The sequence below is a fragment of the Vanacampus margaritifer genome, chromosome 16, assembly GCF_051991255.1.
Source record: "Vanacampus margaritifer isolate UIUO_Vmar chromosome 16, RoL_Vmar_1.0, whole genome shotgun sequence".
Taxonomy (NCBI): domain Eukaryota; kingdom Metazoa; phylum Chordata; class Actinopteri; order Syngnathiformes; family Syngnathidae; genus Vanacampus; species Vanacampus margaritifer.
In genome coordinates this window covers 15,957,289-15,977,172 of record NC_135447.1, presented here as the reverse complement: position 1 = coordinate 15,977,172, position 19,884 = coordinate 15,957,289, and the positions used below count along the sequence as shown (strand labels likewise).

Genomic DNA, 19,884 nt, shown 5'->3' with positions numbered 1-19,884 from the left:
GTATACGTGAGAAAGAGTGTACAGTTTCATTTTTCTGCCACAGGTGACTGTAGTGATTTGAAATAAAATGTTCTGCGTTGGGCAACTTTATGCCAATTTCGTAGCTCTGTACTCTTGTGCATGTGCAATGACAATGGGGTATATGCCACGGAGGAGGAGGCGAGCTTTCCGCGTCCCAGTGCTTGCGCTTGTGCCTTTGTGCCCCTTCGTTGCTCAATGCCGTCGACGGGTGTGAGTATGTAGTGTGTCTGTTTCAGTTTCCGAAGCATTTCAGAGAGCTGAGTCGCCCCTGCGTGCTCCCGCCGATAGGCGCGGTTTGGGGTGGGGGTGCGAGTGTTGGAACGCGGCCAGCAGTGGCCGGAAAAGTCGGAAGTCCGTGGTATCTACGACATAAAGATCGATGTGGGGGGGAGAGGGGATTTTCTTTTTATATTGTTGTTCATTATACAGCACTTTGAATGCATGTTTATGTATGAAAAGTGCTATATAAATGTTTGTTTGTTTGATTGATCGATAATTCAACCAGTTATTAATGTAATGTTATCAGATGGGTAGGGCATGATATGCTTATAGGCTTCTCCTATTCTTTTTTCATTCCTCTCACTTCCTCTCATTTCTGTCTTTAATTCTTATTTTATAAGTTTTGTTTTATTTCTAAAAATTTGAATTGCAGTCACAAGACTTTGTACTTAGTTTTTAAATTCACACATTTAAACAAATCAAATAATATATAACGATTTTATTAACACAAAAATGTTTATTACGAATGCGAATGTTTAGTCTTACACATTTTTTAATATAACAAAAGGATTGTATGAATAAAGTTTAGTGTTTTTTTTTAAATGCCCACACTTCCGGTTTACTCACGTGATTGAGCTGTCACATGACAGTTTTGTTCTGTAGAGTGTTAGCACGACCACGAACACTATGGCAGCATTTTTGCAGTGGAGAAAGTTTGTATTTTTTGACAAAGACATAGTTAAGGATCCTTCGGATAATGGGAAAACCTTCATGCTTCCAAATGGAATATCGGCCTGCGACTCCGGACGTGGTCATATTGTTCTTGGAGATATCCTTCATTAGTAGTGGTGACAGCGATTGTTATGCTAGGCTAGACGCAATCGTAAAACGACAGCAAAAATTTAAATAGTTGCCACACACCTTCCACGATGCATACGCTAATAATTATCAAAGAAGGGTGACAAGCCACAGCTATGTAACATATATCAATTAGCTTATTTAGTGCTATTTGATGACAAAATGTGACGACGTTCTTGACTTGTTTGGGTGTGTCACCTTTGCATTTCTAAACGGTACAATCTTCACCACCATAGCTGCTTGCCAAATGTTTTATAGTCTACATGCACAGCCACAGTTACAGTTGTTTTGCATGCGAGGATGGTTTGACTTTATCGCCTCCTTGCTCAACTCTCTGTACGGCACAACATCAATATCGGTCATGCTCCGGGAGCTGTTGGCACTCTGTGCTGATTCTGATTCCGAGCCAGTACAAATTGTGCGTCCATAGCCATTTTTAGAAAGTAGACGAAACGGACTGAGGTTCAGAAATGCAAACAAGTTATTAAATTGTGAAAAGATGATGTAAATGTAACACGCTAACTAAGCGTAGACTGCATTTGTGTATTTTTTTTCCTTAGCCATATTACATATGGGTGGCAACATCTGGCTTCTGATGCGACTCTTGCAGCTGACAACCTTTCAGGCTTATAAATTACGAGTAACACATATCTACCAACTGAAACAGCACAGTATTCTTGTTACAGTAGGGCAGGACGAACATGGAATAAACCCTCTAGTAAGTACTATACTGCATACAAATGAGGCCTCTGTACTATATATTAGAATGAATGACTGAACCACTGAATCTAATTGCTTCTCAGGTAAAAGTCTGGAACTTGGACAAAAAAGACAGTGGAAGTCCCCTCTGCACAAGAATTTTCCCTGCTATTCCAGGCAACAAACCAACAGAAGTTTCTTGCCTTAGTGTACATGAGAACCTCAACTTTATGGCTATTGGTATGTGGCTGACAAATGTTTGACTGTATGACTCTTACAGCTTCCGTGGTACTGTCTAAAAGGTGTGTGTCTCTTGACAGGATTCACAGATGGCAGTGTGGTTCTGACTAAAGGTGACATAACTCGAGATCGTCACAGTAAAACGTTGACTCTGCATGAGGGAACTATCCCAGTCACGGGTCTTGCCTTCCGTCAAGTTGCTAAAGTCACTCATCTGTATGTTGCCACGCTTGAGAAAGTCCATGTAAGTCTGAGAACAATATTAACTATATTAATGTGATGGTAATTTCTATATCAATCACCTTCTGTCTTTTGATTAGTGCTACACCCTGACTGTCAAAGAGTATCCAAAAGTAGAGCTGGATACCCACGGTTGTGCTCTGCGCTGCTCATCCCTCACGGATCCTTCGCAGGATTCTCAGTTTATTGTGGCTGGTGATGAATGTGTGTATCTCTACCAGCCTGACGAACGAGGTCCCTGCTTTGCCTTTGATGGAACGAAGCTTTTGGCCCGCTGGCATCGGGGATACCTTTTTTTAGTTATTAGAAATACAAAGTAAGAACACTAACCATAAGTACTCATATTCACCCAAGTAAAACAATAATGGTGTAAAAGAAAGATAAGGGATGGGTAGTATGGAGGACCAAAATTAAAAACAAATAAATAATTTAAAAAAGGGAAAATAAAAACGGATGTAAAAAATATAATTAAAAAATTATATCAAAACAAATAAAAACAAAAGGAAAAAAATATATATACATAAATAAAAGTAAAAATAAATACAAAAATAAAAAACGCGATTCAAAAAAGATAAATAAATACAAAAATAAATATATAAAGAGAATTAAATCTCAATAAATAAAAACGTTCTGCTCTCACTTTTATTTATTTCATGCTGCAGATGCTCTGTCAGGTCAAAATGTTATTCAAATGAAAGGGCGGTCCTAAGCGTGACTTGGGTTGGGCTCCGCTGTTGCAAAATGCCTAGAAAGAGCGGGTCGGCAAACAAGGAAGTCTCGCCGGCTTGCATAGAGAGAATATTTATTTTTGTATTTATTTCTATTTTTATTTTTTGAAATCTGTTTTTTTATTTTTGAATAAATTTTTCATTTATATATATAATTATTTCCATTTATATTTATTCATTTTTTATTTAATTTTTGAATTATATTTTTAATGTATATTTTTATTTTTTGCTTTTAGTCATTCATTCATTTATTTTTGGTCCTCCATAGGCTAGTCTTGAGCTTTGCAGTTTATATAAAATGTTATATCATATGACCTTTTTATCATGAGTATGTTTTGCCTCAGCTACAAGGTACATTTGAAATCTTGTTTCTTACTAGTTCCCTTTCCATTTTGGACACTATAGCTGGCTAACCTAGCCAGCCAGATTGATAATTGTGATTCACACGAGGGAGTTCTTCACATTATCAATCTGGTACTTCACTCTGCATATCCGTTCAGGAAAGGCGGGACTTGCTGTTAAAAATACTTTGAGCTGATTAGACGATGCAGCATCTTTTCACATTTGTTTTGACCAATCAAGGCAGCAGATGAAAATATCGTCTTCCATCTCGTCCTGGGGGGGGCACGAACATCTTTACCAGATAAAAATGCACGAAACACCTCTTGCTGTTCATATTCAACAAGGAAACAGTGAGTCATTCTGCGAGAACATAATTAATTGCAGCATCCATTCGTCTGATAGTTTTGATTGTTACCCCCCACCCCCTGCCATCAGCGCTAATTGGCTTCGTCCTGCCTCAACAACACCTGATTGGTCCGACCTAAAAAAGGTCGGCTGCAAACATATCAGCGGGAGCGGTACAAGATGTATTCTCCGGAGTTTGTAAACTCACAAATACCGTGAGAATTCATCTTGCTGGCAAGGTTAATAGCTGGCAATAGCTGGCATCCGTTCAGTATTTTCCCAGTTTTAATAAATACTATCTTTATTACTTTGACGGAAAAAAAATCCATGTTGGTGTGTCAATATCTACACAGGACAAGGTTTGGTAACAGTCCATCAGACAAACAGCTTCTGACCATCTACGATTTGGATAACAAGTTCATTGCCTATAGTGCCTTATTTGATGATGTCATTGATGTGGTGGCTGAGTGGGGCTCCTTCTACGTCCTCACCAGAGATGGTAAAATGCATATTCTCCAGGAGAAGGACACACAGACCAAGCTGGAAGTAAGTCTAAATACCGATGCGTACTTACTTTAAAGCTAGATGAGTGTCATCACATTAGTAGTGTTGCTGGAGGAGGAGTAGGAATTTCAATGGCTGATTTTTGACTGTCCCAACATATCTTCTCTTTCTTTCAATAGATGCTCTTTAAAAAGAATTTATTTGTGATGGCTATAAACTTGGCTAAAAGCCAGCATCTAGACAGTGACGGACTGTCAGAGATCTTCAGACAGTATGGCGATCACCTCTACCTTAAGGGAGACCATGATGGTGCCATTCAGCAGTATATTCGGTAATTATTAGATTATGCGTCACTTTACTTTATTTCATTTTTTTTATTTGAAAAAAAAATTCCATTGGTGGAAATGCCACATTTCTGAATGAGTAAAAGTTGTTTTTGTTTTTTGAATCTCTTTCCTACAGCACGATTGGAAAACTAGAACCATCTTACGTTATTAGGAAATTTCTCGATGCACAGAGGATTCATAACCTGACAGCTTATCTCCAAGCATTGCACAGGCAGTCACTGGCCAACGCAGACCACACCACGCTGCTGCTCAACTGTTACACAAAGCTGAAGGACAGTTTGAAGTTGGAAGAGTTTATCAAGGTGACTAGGAGAAGATGTGAGAAATAATGGAAAAGGGTCTCATTCTGCAATGCAAATGTTTTATGGTATGTATTGTATGTTCAATAGAGCAGCGAAAGTGAGGTTCACTTTGATGTTGAAATCGCCATTAAGGTTCTTCGACAGGCCGGCTACCACAGCCATGCAGTTTTCTTGGCAGAAAAGCACATGCACCATGAGTGGTATTTAAAGATTCAACTGGAAGACCTTAAGGTAAATATATATTTATAAAACAATATTCAGATTTACTATACTTATTTTTAAAAAGCCCTTTTCACCAGTCCTTAGACTAAACAAAAATCTAAACAATACTTTTGTTTTTGCTTGTTGACTCAAAAATCCCCCAAATTTTCTACATACACAAAAAGCTTTTTCCCTCAAATGTAAGAAATAGACCAATATGTTTCTTTCATGGCCGATACCGATACCAATTATTAGTAGTTAAGGAGACTGCTAACAGATATTTGGAGTCGATATTCAATGTCGGTAAAAAGGAAAAATATTGGCGGCAATTAAAAAAACAAAAAACTAATTCCAACTCTTCACTTTGTTGGAATGTCTTAAAGCATATGTTTATTAGTAAATAAACATATGCTTTAAGAAAAAAAAAAGAAAATAACTTTTGACAGTTATCTATGTTTTAAATTGCTAATAAAAACTTTAGGGAGCTTCCAGGGTCATCAATATGTCTTAAACTGAATACTTAAAAATTAAACAAGTACATTTCATCGCTCCCTATAGTTTTCTACAGTAAATACATTTTTCCAAAATGTCAAAATTACTGAAATGTTAAACTTTCATGTACAGACGCTCCCCACCTTACGAACGAGTTACGTTCCGGACGATCGTTCGTAAGGTGAATTTGTTCGTAAGTTGCTTCAGTGCTATATTTTGTATTATAATTTATGTTTAAAGCCTATATAAGTATATTGAAGGTTTATATAAGTATGTTTAAGGCTTGTACAAGTAACCTGCATTGGTTTGTACTGAATAAAACTTAATAAAATGGAGAGAATACGTACAGTACTGTACTGTACTACGTATGTTAGAGAGAGAGAGCGAGAGAGACACACACAGTATGTACATGTACGTAATAAGATAAATAAAATGAAGTTTAACTTACTTTTGGAAGATGTACTCGATGCTTAAGGAGATGATGGAGGAGGAGGAAGAGGAGGATTTTATATCACGTCGTCGCTGGAATCGGCTTCAAAAGTTATTTCCTGCTTCATGGGGACCGGCGTTTTCTTCCTCCTCCTCCTCGCCACGTTGCTCAGCCTCCAATGAGCTCTCACAGCGCCAATCGTCGGTATTAGCGGCGGAAAGAAGCACTACGCGCAATACAAAATCTAACTTACAGCATTTCTTTCCAAACATTTTTCGACATACTGTACGCGCAGAAATGTTCGTATGTACCGTTGTTTGCAACTCGAATGTTCGTAAGTAGGGGAGCGTCTGTATCTTTGTTTTACAAAAGATGCAGAGAGTTCCTAGGGTCAGCACCATCTCTTGTAAAGTTAACTGAAAATTTAAAATAAATAGTTCCCTGAGGTTAACACAGTTTTAAATGGATCTATTATCAGTTGTCAGATTTGTTTAAAAAGTCCAATACTGATATTTGTCCAAATGCCAATTATCGGCCCTGATGATCGGGCCCGGCCGATAATGTGACTAATTCAGGGTTCACCAATTCTGGTCCTCGAGGTCCAGAGACCTGCAGGTTTTAGATGTTTCCGCCCACTAGCACACCTGATTCATATAGTCAGCTCATCAGTATGCCTGATAAAGATCCTGATCTTTAGTATCAGGGGTGTTGGGAAGCGGAAACATCTCAAACCTGCTGGACTCCGGACCTCGAGGACCAGAATTGGTGAACCCTGGGCCTTCATAAATCTGTCTAAATCTGTGTTTGTGAGCATTTCTACTTTGTTTAGATAACCCATCCCACCTCACCAGTGTCGCATATTAAGATGCTAATTAGACACTGACAGCATGATTATCGCACAGGTGTGCCTTAGAATGGCCACAGTCTAGTCTACCCTGCAATATCTCTGCAACCGTTGATAAGCTGAAATTTGAAATATTGTCATTCAATGCTATGAATTACTCTTAAATTCCACTAAAATTGGAAGAAGTGGGGTTTCAAAGAGTACAAACCCTGCCACAGTTTGGCTTTATCCCCAGGTGCTAGCTAGCTAGCTCCCATATAGTGCTTGTTTACCTGCTAGGGAGCTAGCTAGCTAGGTAGCATCAGGGGTTAAAGCCAAACAGTGGCAGGGTTTTTACTTTCAGGTGCTAGCTAGCTAGGATCCTAGCTAGCTCCCATGGTGCTCGTTTACCTGCTAGGGAGCTAGCTAGCTAGTAGCATCAGGGGTTAAAGCCAAATTGTGGCAGGCTTTGTACTTTCTGGACCTGGATTTGCCACCTCTGTATTTTTCTCTGTGATCTGAGGTGGAATTTCCCATTTTGGTAATTTGACCTCATTATATACAGTGTATATATATAAATATATGTATGCCTCAGGAGATTAATTGTTTGCTTAATGGGAACTTCAAAGTTGTTCAGGGGTTGAGGCCAAAATCACAATTTTTTCCATTACAATGCGACCATTTTCCTGAGATTTTAAAGGTTTGAGATCTCAGATGATGTCCTTACCTGTTATTGGAATTGACTTTTTAGTGGTCTTTAAACAGTTCCTGAAAGTTAGGGTCAATATGCTTTTCCTAAGGTACTGGTTGCTATGGACCTTTGAAAGATGCAATGACCAAAACTTTAAACGCGTTTGCTCAAAACTAGGGATTTTGACCTGGCAACATTGATATTGCTGTATTTTTGTAAATTTTTGAGCTACCACAATATAATATACTATTGTAAGGGGAAGTAAGTGTAGAATTAGAATACATGAATATCTCAATTTTCATTTTGGTAGACAAGCTTGATTTTGTGAAAAAGCATCTTGTGTGCGCGTGCGTGTGCATGTGCGTGCGCAAAGTAAGTGTAGAAATAAAATACATGAATATCTCAATTTTCATTTTTGTAGACATAAGCTTGATTTTGTTAAAAAATGCATCTTGTGTGCGTGCGTGCGTGCGTGTGTTTAAATACTGCCATACAGGTTTTCACATAGTATTTAGTGCTCACTTACATTTCATATTGTTTCTTCCAAAATGCAGAACTATGAGGAAGGGTTGCGCTACATTGGACGCCTACCTTTTGAACAAGCTGAAAGCAACATGAAACGTTATGGCAAGACATTAATGCATCATATTCCTGAAGGTACAACAATGCTTCTGAAGGGCCTGTGCACCAACTACCACCCAAGTGGGGACACTGCTGAAATTGACAGCCACTTAGAGAGGAACCTGCTCAACAAGGTTGGTGGGCAGTGTCCGTGTTCTTCTGATTGCTGGGCAATGGGCGGTCACCTGTCACCGTTTCTTGCCTGCACTTATTAATCAATCTATCATGCAAACAGCTACATAGCTTGATAAATCAAACAATGTCTAAAAATGTAAATACATTAATAAAACTAAATAAAAAACAAGTTAAAATGAAATAAACATTGTAGAGTGTTCAGAAATCATAATTGTATCAAAGGTACATAAGAAGCTTAAGCAGTTCATATATCTATTCATATATGTGGTAATGATGTTATAAATAATGATGTAATGAGTACTGGAGCGCAATGGTATATCATTGGAAAGTTGAGATCATTCTCGTTTAGTTTATGCTAAGTCCCACCCCAAAGCAAAGTCCATCATTTTTGTCCAGCCCTGTTTCATGAGTTTATTTTAAAGTATTCTGTTGAACCACAATTCAAAAGCAATGTCTGATTTTCATTGCCTAATTTTCATTAAATTTGTATTTTGTTGTCATTAGTATTATTATTAGTAATAGTAATAATAATAACAATATTAATAGGGTACCAACAATTTTGTCCACCTGTGTATTTTGTTTTCAGGCCAACTCTGAGGAATTCATTCCAATTTTTGCCAACAACCCTCGGGAGCTCAAAGCCTACCTAGAGCACATGATTGAGGTGGATCCCAATTCCCCACAAGGAGTTTATGACACACTGCTTGAGCTCCGACTGCAAGACTGGGCGCATGAACAGGATCCTGAGGTCAGAGCAACACAACCAAAGTTATGGACAGTTATAAACAGTTTTTGTTTTACATTTTGCAATTATTAAGCGGTGGGCCAAAGGTCGATTTTGTGTATTTAGATAATCCCTGCCGAGTGAGGACTTCGTCTTTGGTTAAGGTCATCTTCAGTTTTCAACAAATGAAACAAAAATTGTTGGAACTCTTAGCTCTTGCAAATTATTTATCAGTAACTTTGTGCGGGAAGCGATAATCAACGTTGTGGTTATTGTCCAATTATACGCCTTGAAATAGTTTTGTGTTGTTTTTTTTTGCCAGGTCACCGGTTGGATTATTTTATATGGGCTATCGAAAGTTTAACTTAAAATAGTGCTATCATTCACACCACCGCCTCCCACTTCACCGGCCATTCTTTATTTCTCATAGCTGAAGACATTGAATGTAAAATGTATTTATCATGAGACAAACATATGAATAATATGTTATAGAACAATATTTAATGAACAAAAATAATGAAAAATACTCTGGTTAGACCTAAATATTGTTTTAGGCTGAATCTTGAGCTATTTCTCTTCCAACCTAGCTACTATAAAATTATACTAGATCATATAGGTTGGTTAGGGCTAAGTAATTTGGCTAACATTCTAATTTAGACGCGACTAGGGCTCTAGTGTGGGAACACAGAGCGCTTCCCATGAACTAAAATTAAAAAATACGATAATAAATAACAATAAGAACACACACGCGCACACACAAAATGTTTTTTTCCCCACCCCTTCACCTCTCACTGTCGACTTCAGAACAGTTCGCGATCAACTGGTTGGCCAGTAGTTTAAAACAATGATTCATTTAGAAAGCACCTTAAAACTTACCTAAGAAATATGTCCTCATTGAATGCATGTTATTGTGATTTTTGTTCTCCACACTTTTTTGCCACGTAATAACTCCCACATAATACTTTTGATTTTACACTGTTCAAATTTCAACTTGCTTCAAAAAGTCACGCCTCCCGGGGTATATATTGTCTGATAACACATTACTTACATTATTCACACAATTTAACGTTAAATATTAACTTTTCCCCATTCATTTCCAATGGGACATACATTGAAGTCCCACTTTGCACGCCCACTTCCATACATATAACTTAACATTATTACCGGGTGTCTGATGCTGCTCGTTGGCACAGTTAGTAAAGTGCATTGTCCAGTAACCAGGAGGTCATAATTTCATCATTTATCCCTCAATTTTCTTCATAGGCATTCCACATGCATTCAAATCTTAACATTCCGCTATTAGCATTCAGCTTTCAGCATTCCCACACAATTTCTCCAGAAATTGCACTCAATCTAATCTGGATATGTGCCACTAACCTAAAAGACGTTTATTCTGCCTTTCTCTCATTTTCAATATTCACACATCTTTCAAGGAGACTGGGAGTGACTTGTCAATCAACTGCGGCACGGGCACCTGCCCTATTAGCAATATTTTCCTTGTCATGACCAGCCCAACTCTGCCTCTCATTGGCTCATCAGTCCTCATGCTTAAAGTTACCCAATCTAATCAGCAAAGGCAGCGAGTACCAGCCAATTAGAGGCACAGGTGGGCGGGTCATGGCTCCACCATCCTTGAGTGAGTATACACCATATACCCACGTATAGCCTGGACTGCATACCTAGGGCCATACAAGTAATTGTGTTAAATATGAATCTATTGTCTGTTCTATATAATAGTAAATTGTACTGTTTTAATAAGCGCTGGTAAAATGATGATGTAATGAGGCTAATAAAAACTTATTTTTTTATTTTTTTATATTAAAATAATACAGTATGTCTACACTTACAAACCTTGCCCAGAGTTGCTCAAGTCTTGAAGTTTGTCTATGAGATTGGTGGGTCGGGAAAAAAGAGAGCAGCAAACAACACCCAGTGGTGCTCATTTGATAATATTGATGTTCATCGTTGATAATATTAATTTGAGCGATATTGAAGTGCAGTACACGTAGGTTCAGGTCTCGAGCTTCTCGTGCTTAATCGATCAACAAGACCTAATGGGGGAGGCTAACTTTACTCGTAATAATCATCGCCAAACTTTGCAGCAAGTAGCATTTTCCAACATAATTTTTGCTTCACTGCAAACATTGAAGCAGCTTCTTTTGGTCGATATTTCATATAATGTTTCGCTCTGTCCACTCTCCACCATCAGCTGACTGTTATGGGACCAACAGCTATTGAATATTTACGCCTGATTGGCTCAATAACATAACGTGATTTGTAGCTTATCTTCAACTGACATTGTAGCTGCTGCGTTTGCCTGCAAATTTAACAAACTTTCTAACCTGATTTGGGGAAAATGTGACAGACAAAATCTGATTAACAACAACAAAAAAAGATTTCAAACTTGAAAGATGCGGGTCCTCTCTCACTGGGGGTAATTATTTTCAAAAACTAAAGCAGATAAATGTGGCCTTGGCCCACTGCCTACCTACCTGTACACTACTGTACAGTACCCATGTTTATGTTTGACAGGGTCTGTTGTGGAGAAATGTTTTCTTTATTAACTCATTCACTCCCAGTTATTTTCACTGAAGCAACCCCCTTCGATCCCGGCTGTTTTACTGGATTTTGACTGGGGAAAAGAGCTTTTTTGCTACATGGCCCTGGTTGATTTTTTATGCTCTGCTATCACCTGCTGGCCGTTTTTGTAATAACTACCATTGCTTTAAGCGTCCTTTTCAGGTCAGAGGCTGCATCAAAGCCTTCTTTCTGTATCAAACAAACCGTATGAATACATTTTTGGGAGTGCAGGCCCGTTTTTAGGTTTGAATGAGTTAAAAAAAAAATCTATATATATTTTAGTTGAAATGCACTTGATAATCATCTTATTCTTATTTTGTTATTAACATTATTTTTTTGCAGAGAAAAAAGATCCTGCAGGGTGAATCCTTGTCACTCCTCAGGAGTGACAATACTGTGTTTGATAAAGCCCTGGTCCTCTGTCAGATGCACAATTTTAAAGAGGGTGTCCTTTACCTGTATGAGAAAGGCAAACTGTAAGTAAAAGTCGGCGCACAGACTACCCATGAAAATGAGTGTTAATGTAGCAAAACAGCCCTAACCAATGTTCCCCCTGGTTTAAGACGCGTCAAACTCCCTGAGCATTCCTTGGACCATTAGACATGCACCCGGGGGCCCAACTAGTATCACACTTGTCCAAAACTTAGACGTTACATGATGTGGGTACGATACAAAGAGAATCCAAACCATCTATATATCAAAATAGAGGCTATCTTTGGAAAGAGATTTGTACCACAAATAAAATGAGTTTGTAAGAATCAGTTAATGATTAAGCATTTTATGCCACATTTTATGTTGTAAATTGTCCCAAATAAGTGAATGGTAAATGTGTAATAATCATAATTGTTAATAAATATTTGCTATTTTAACATAAAACATATCGTCACTGTCCTGTGGAAAAACACTTATGTCCAATGTTTTTGTGATGTCTGCATTCAGTTTCACACCCTATACGTAAAATGTAAAAAAAAATTAATTAAAAAATAACTACAAAAATGGACATACAGTCGACGATATGATAAAGTGGAAAATGACTTTTACTCTTTTACTGCCTAATGTTAACCAAAAAACAACCCCGACAGTGCCAGCCGGTTTTGAGCATTTTCACTCATCATTTAAGGCACAAAAACAGAATATTGTGTGCTATGACTACATAAATATAGTACCATATAAATGATTGGATTCCATTCTTTCATTGGAAAGAAAAATTATGTTTCTACCTAATTAGTAATCACCATTTGAAAATAAGTAATTGGAGTGTCATCAAGCGAAAATAGAAAAATTAAGGAGAAAACAAGCTTTTTGTGAAAAGATTTTCTGCACAACATCAACACTAATATTTTTTTTTCAGTGACGCCCTGTGAATTTAGTAAAATTTTGGGTGGTAAAAGAGTTAACAATATGTGATTATAGAAGTGGTTGAATGAAAAGGTAAGCTATATAAAATGTTCAACAATGTTATTGCTAATTACAGCAAAAGTGTCCAATGATATTACTAATTACAGCAAGCATTAGATGCTTCACTAGATAATAATTCTCAAGGATTTTAAGGATTTAACCAATCTTATCTCAAATTCACTCTTTTTAGATGATGCAAAACAATAATATTTAAAATCTTTGGTGGTAAATATATTATCATGAAAAAGTATTTGCCCCTTAAACAATTACTTTTTTGTATTAGTTTCCCCACTTATGTGTTTGAAATTAATTGATCAAACAAATGTAACCTTAAGTATCTGTTTATAATCAAAGTATTTATATATATATATATATATGCAGTCCTCATGTGCAGTCCTCATGTATGTACTTCTCTACACATGTACACTTCTGTGAAGACTTCTGGGAAGTCTTCTACTTATTGCTGCACTTCTAATTTATTTAATTTTATCTCTTTCTATTCTGTTGTTTTCTCTTTACTGTAAACTGCAGCTGGACGGAGTCCTGGAAAAAGTTCCCCACGGGGAAAATAAAAGTATATCGTATCGTATCGTATCGTATATATTTTTTTATGGTTAATTTGATCAAATTGTCAAAGCTACCTGTGTCAAAGAACTTATTACTTAACCATATTACAATGATTACCGGTACATGACATCTCAATTGCTCCCACATTTTCACAATTTTTCGGTCCTAGTCAGAAATGGCAAATCCAGGTCCAGAAAGTAAAAACCCTGCCACAATTTGGCTTTAGCCCCTCATAGCTAACTTCCTAGCAGGTAAACAAGCACCCAGGGAGCTAGCTAGCTAGCTAGCTAGCACCTAGGACTAAAGCCAAACTGTGGCAGGGTGCTAACCAGCTAGCTGGCTAGCTAACTCCCTAGCGGGTAAACAAGCACCATGGGAGTTAGCTAGCTAGCACCTGGGGCTAAAGCCAAACTGTGGCACGGTTTTTACTTTCTGGACCTAGATTTGCCACCTCTGGTCTTTGTCACAATTTTAAAATAATAAATACAGGTATGTGACCATTACTTTTTTTCCCTCTACAGGTACCAACAGATTATGCACTACCACATGCAGAATGAGGTGTATGATAAAGTGGTTGAAGCTTGTAAATGTTACGGGGACCAGGAAGGCTGCCTGTGGGAACAAGCTTTGGGCTACTTTGCCCGAAAAGAAGAAGACTGCAAGGCCTATATCAGTGAAGTTTTGCGTCACATTGACCAAAATAACCTGATGCCTCCTTTACTTGGTATTTTTCAAAATGTGTATAGCATTTTATATATCATACCCATTTAAATAAAAATAAAAAACAGTAGAGCTTTATTTCTGTGTTTATAGTGGTGCAGACACTGGCACACAACTCGACAGCAACCCTATCTGTTATCAAAGACTACCTGATCAACAAGTTGCAGAGGGAGAGCCGACAAATTGCGGATGACGAACATAAAATACACCAATATCGCGAAGAAACTGCTCACCTTCGTTCTGAGATCCAGGAGCTCAAGACAAGGTGGGTTGTTTAAACTCTCCACAATCAGTTCCATGATACTTTGAACTTCAATTTGTGGGGTTTCAATACAAAATTTTCTCTTGAAATCAATTGTACTAATATGCAACATAATAGCTAGTGTCCTCTGTTGGGATTGTCATTCAAGCTTTAGAAGTCAGCAGATGTTAATTTTCTTCTAAGTACATGTTAAAATCACTCATTCAAATGTGCCACTGCTCACCCGGCAGTGCAATAAAGAGTACAGCATTTTCTACGCTTATAGCCAGAGGCAGAACTAGGGACTTGAGACTAGGCTGGCGGCTAGGTGTTCTCTATCAGTCCAGCATATGAAAAGAAAAGCAAGCCTCTCCGTAAAGATTAACTCATTCACTTGCAGCCATTTTCACTGAAGCAACCCCCTTCGCTTCCGGCTGTTTTACTGGATTTTGACTGATTTTGCAAGGCCCACAGAATATTGTGTTCTATTGCTATAAAAACATGGATCCTACCAAAAGAAAGATTCGAGTCTCTTCTTTCATCAGGAAAAAATATATATTTCTGTTTCCGTTTTGCAGCAATTAACTCTAGAATATAGCAAAATGTCTTCATTATTCACAAATCTTTTTAAAACTGTGGGTCCCAAAGACGTATATATATGTTTTTATGTTGTTGTTTTTTTATGCTAGAGCATACGAAGGCTTTGATGCAGCCTCTGAACTGCAGAGAACGGGTGAAGCAATGGTAGTAATTATAAAAACGGCCAGCAGGTGGCAGCATAGTATAAGAGATCAACCATGTTGCAAAAAGCTCATTTACCCAAAGTTCTAAACAGATTTGTGACTAATGATGAAACTTAGTTATATTCTAATGCTAATTGCTGCAAAATGGAAACAGATACAAGTATACTTTTTTTCTGATGAAAGAAGAGACTTGAATCTTTTTTTTTGGTAGGTTTGATGTTGTTATAGCAATAAAACACAATATTCTATGAGACTTTCAAAATCAATCACAAAACAGTAAAACAGCCGGGAGCAAAGGGGGTTGCTTCAGTGAAAATGACTGGGGCTGAATGAGTTAATTATATGGCTTAAGTTGTTAACTTACGATTAATCACAATTTTTTTTGTCATTAATATACTAATTTCATAATTCATAAAATTTAGTTAAAATTAAAAAGATGTACTGTACTGTAAAAAATGAATGTGATATTGATTTGTGTGATGGTCATTTTTCTGCCACTAGACGGCATAATTGCATTTGTAAGACGTTGGTGAGAGCTCAGTGCATTTTTCTTTCTGCAGTTTTTAAAATTGTCAAATACAAGTTGACCCAGTCTCCACAAATATAGTGCTAAATTTTGACGTGCGACTGGAATTCCCCCAGTACAGGCATTATAAGTAAGGGGCGGTCATTAATCGCACATTAAAAGAATTAGTGGCGTTAAAGGAAGGCACTAATTTTGACACCCCTAATTTGCGCTTACAACCCATCTATCCATCCAAAGTACTGACCAACGGCTATTCATACTTAATGTATGTAAAATAAAAGTTGAAGGGTTGGATACATTTGTTTTAAACATATTAATACTGCATGAAATGGAAGTAATAATTCAAGTATGGTGTGGCATGCCCAACATTTATCGATTCTACATGCCAAGTCTCCCAAACAACCTGTTTGATAACCAGAAAAGTCTGAAACTGCCTTACTAACTGTAACTCCAAATCAAAAAATACCCACAGTGCCAAAATATTCCAGAAGACCAAGTGCAACATGTGCAACAGTCCCTTGGAGCTGCCCTCCGTTCATTTCCTGTGCAGCCACTCCTTTCACCAACACTGCTTTGAAAGTTATGCTGACAACGAGGCCGAGTGCCCGACATGTGCTCCAGAAAACCGCAAAGTAATGGACATGCTACGTGCCCAGGACCAGAAGCGTGACTTGCATGATCACTTCAATAGACAGGTAACACCGCTGCAATAAACTTAAGAGAGAAAAATAAGTTGTGCTAACCACCACACTAAGTGGAGTAGATACAGTAAATGCAACATGACCTTGTTCATTGCAAATGAAACCACATTTAGATTTTTTTTGCATACAAATATACAGTGCTATGGTACTTTTTGGTGTAGTTTACAAGGACGGTTTGACATATTTCCTGATATTGAACTACAAATTGTGCGTCCATGCCCATTTTTAGGAACACATTGAGGTACATACACATATACTGTATGTGTATATATACACATATCGGTATATACAGTACAGGCTGAAAGTTTACACACACAATCAGTGTCAATGTCAATTGCTTTAATTTCATGAATATTTACATTGTAGATTCTCACTGGAGGCAACAAAACTAAGAATGAACACATGGAGTTATGAACTTAAACAAAAAAAAAAAGGTGAAATAACTGAAAACATGTTTTACCTTCTAGTTTCTTCCAAATAGCCTCCCTTTGCTCTGATTACTTCTTTGCACACTCTTGTCATTCTCACCTGTGGGAACTCCTTCAATACTGAAAAAAATAATCAGAGCAAAGAGTGACTATTTTGAAGGAATATAAAACATGTTTTCAATTATTTCAACATTTTTTTAAGTACATAACTCCACATGTTCATTAGTAATTTTGATGCCTTCAGTGAGAATCTACAATGTAAATAGTCATTAAAATAAAGAAAATGCATTGCATGAGAAGGAGTGTCCAAACTTTTGGGCTGGACTGTATACAAATCTATAATTTATTTTATAACTAGATGTTATCATTACATTATTTATTTCACCGGTGGAATTCATTCCACTAGGGATCAAACCTGCGCTGCCACCTGTCTCTGGTTTTGGAGCACAGAGTGCTGACCAATGAGCTATTATTCCGGACCACTAGCTCAATGGTCAGTACTCGAATAGGAGGAGGTGTGAGGTCTTTACTAATGTTTAACCGGACATCTCCAGCCATTACGTTTTGTCATATCTTGTAAGTAGTGAATCTCCACTCTGTAGTAAGGGTGGGCGATATGACAATATTAATATTGTACGAAGATTTGCAGGGCTGACGATCTGTCATTTCTGTGAAATTGTTTAATCGCGACGCAAAGCATTTCAGCGCAGTTTGACCGTCACCTCATTTTCTGCCACTGACTGAATGACAGCCATGCATTTGCTGCCACTGCCTTGGGAGTGACTGATCTAAATAATGACCAATCAGTCAGTGTGATCAACTCTAGCTCACAGAGCTGTGACTTTTGTTATTGTTTTACTCAGGAATTCTGTTGCTTGATCATTTATATTTTTAATAATCAATTAGCATTTCTTAATTATTACAAAAAAATTTACAAAATCGAAATTGTGACTTTTTATTCAAAAGAGTCGTCACTGCCATCTAGTGGCCATAGTTCATCAATATAGTACATGATCAGCTTCATACTGAGAGCACAGCTGGCGTCCTTCTGGCAATTACCATTAAAAAAAAGAAAAAAAAAGTAGTTTACGGGAATTCCCGTCGGTGGCACTATACGTTAGGGATGTTGTTGACGGGAATACCTGACGATGGCAGACAAAGACTTAAAGATCGGGATATTTGCAGGGTTGCAGGATGATAATCTCTAAATAAACAGTGAAATATCAAGGTACAACCCGAGGTTATGGACCCAAATAAAAATCTGCGGTAGAGCGAATCTGCAATAGTTGAACCACGAAGTAGTGAGGGACCATTTGTACTCAATAGGATAATCAATTCTAAAATGATTTGTTAGTAACAGCCATAGTTATTAAAAATGAATAGTTATTAATTATTCGATTCATCAGACACTGATCATATTAGTTATTTCTCACAATAATTACAGACACAGCCGCAACTCATTACCACATAAATACCAATGTGCAATAAGACAAAGTGCAATTTCTGCAGAAATTGCGTGGGAATGCTGAACGCTTGTGAAATCTTAAGTAAATCGAAAGATAAATTATGTGAAAAATACTAATTATTAATTGGAGTTGTATGATAAACGAAAAAATAACTTGTTGTTCAGCATTCCCACAACAATTATTTATATAAATCTCTTCCATTATTTACATTTTCAAATTTAATTTGCACCCCGTTGAAGATCCTTTGATTAAGTGTTAAAACATGTATACAATATTGTTGTGGTGGGCACTTTTGCTTGGCTAGTTGATATATGTTTTTACCTTTGTGTCATCAAGACTTTTAAAAATATGTTTATAATGTTATGGTGTCTTCTATGGTTGCTATGTCGTGGGAAAATCTAACCCCTCATTCGTTCTTTTGATTTTCAGTTACAGAGCTCTCATGATGGATTCTCTGTTGTGGCTGACTACTTTGGCCGAGGAGTTTTTAACAAACTCACTCTTCTTACGGACCCACCTGGCAGCAAACCTGTTGGGAATCTAGAAGTGAATTTGCAGAGAGACCTTCTCATCCGTACCAAGAGGAACTGCTAGAAGACATACCTACAGTGTATTTGTGGTTACAATCTTGTCTGTGGTTAACTGTATTTATGTGCATCTCACGTCTGCAATATTTCTCAAGCATGTCTATTGCTGCATTGAACACAATTTTGCATTGATCTCATTTACTTGTTTGTATCACTAAGTTGTCAGGAACTTACGCTCGTCTCTTGTCTGGTTTGCGATGCAATAAATAATTCAGCATATCTATGTAGTCTTTGACATGGTTTCAGGCAACAAACAGCAAACATCTGTGAAACTGGTTTCTGTGAAGGCCTAATTTGTGCGTCAACTGGGGCAAAAGATGTACATTTATTATAATATATTGTACTGGATTCCAGTGTGTGTAGTGTACTCCACTGAACATGGACCTGAGGAAGCAAAAATCAAGTTTGCTCTAAATATTAGATGGAAAATTATAGACAAGCATGTTAAAGGTAAAGGCTATAAAGCCATCTCCAAGCAGCTTGATGTTCCTGTGACGTATTCAGAAATTTAAGATCCTCGAGACAGTAGCTGACCTCCCTGGATGTGGCTGCAGGAGGCAATTTGTTGAATTGGTGTGAAACATAAGAGATGGGTGGGGGGAACAAATGGTAACAAAACAGCTAATAAAAAAATAGAAGAGAGGACACTTTGCGCTACCTATTATTTTGGAAAACTGTTCCATGATGTCAAGTCCAGTGTATCATCTGATTCACAGCTTTCTTCTTTGCATGTTTAAAAAAAAAAGTTATGGCAAGAGGGTTGCATCCATGTTGTGGGACGCACGTTCCATGAATATTTAAAAAAAAATGTTTATTAAAAAAAAAAATCCAGTTACAAGACACAGCGATGAAACCAAAAAAAATGTAATCATACATTTTTGTTTTAAATGAGATTCAATTTGGTTAATTAGGGGGTGGGGCAATAGAAAAATAGCATTTTAGGGTTGCACTCCAGACAAGATATT

General features: G+C 37.4%; 1 protein-coding gene across 2 annotated transcripts; it reads left to right on the top strand.

The window, feature by feature from the left end:
- Positions 1–137: 137 nt before the first annotated feature.
- vps11 (VPS11 core subunit of CORVET and HOPS complexes) lies at positions 138–19,138 on the top strand. Of its 2 annotated transcripts, none has more exons than XM_077547026.1 (16): positions 138–231; positions 1,659–1,816; positions 1,902–2,037; positions 2,118–2,281; positions 2,358–2,593; positions 4,046–4,238; positions 4,376–4,527; positions 4,659–4,845; positions 4,933–5,076; positions 8,037–8,237; positions 8,825–8,986; positions 11,885–12,018; positions 14,029–14,231; positions 14,321–14,492; positions 16,210–16,432; positions 18,762–19,138. In XM_077547026.1, exons 2-16 carry the CDS (start codon positions 1,670–1,672, stop codon positions 18,924–18,926), a joined length of 2,619 nt encoding a protein of 872 aa, XP_077403152.1. In that variant the 5' UTR covers positions 138–231; positions 1,659–1,669; the 3' UTR covers positions 18,927–19,138. The 2 variants fall into 2 exon arrangements, with proteins under 2 accessions (XP_077403152.1, XP_077403151.1); XM_077547025.1 differs by lacking the exon at positions 138–231 and adding an exon at positions 863–1,073 and having other exon boundaries at positions 1,672–1,816.
- The last annotated feature ends 746 nt before the right edge of the window (positions 19,139–19,884 follow it).

What these genes read in the sequence shown, in the direction of transcription:
- vps11 (XM_077547025.1), top strand. Translation starts at nt 928, where the DNA reads ATGGCAGCATTTTTGCAGTGGAGAAAGTTTGTATTTTTTGACAAAGAC. An exon ending in CCTGATGCCTCCTTTACTTG is followed by an intron (nt 14,232 to 14,320) that starts GTATTTTTCAAA and finishes CTGTGTTTATAG; the next exon opens with TGGTGCAGACACTGGCACAC. An exon ending in ATCCAGGAGCTCAAGACAAG is followed by an intron (nt 14,493 to 16,209) that starts GTGGGTTGTTTA and finishes AAATACCCACAG; the next exon opens with TGCCAAAATATTCCAGAAGA.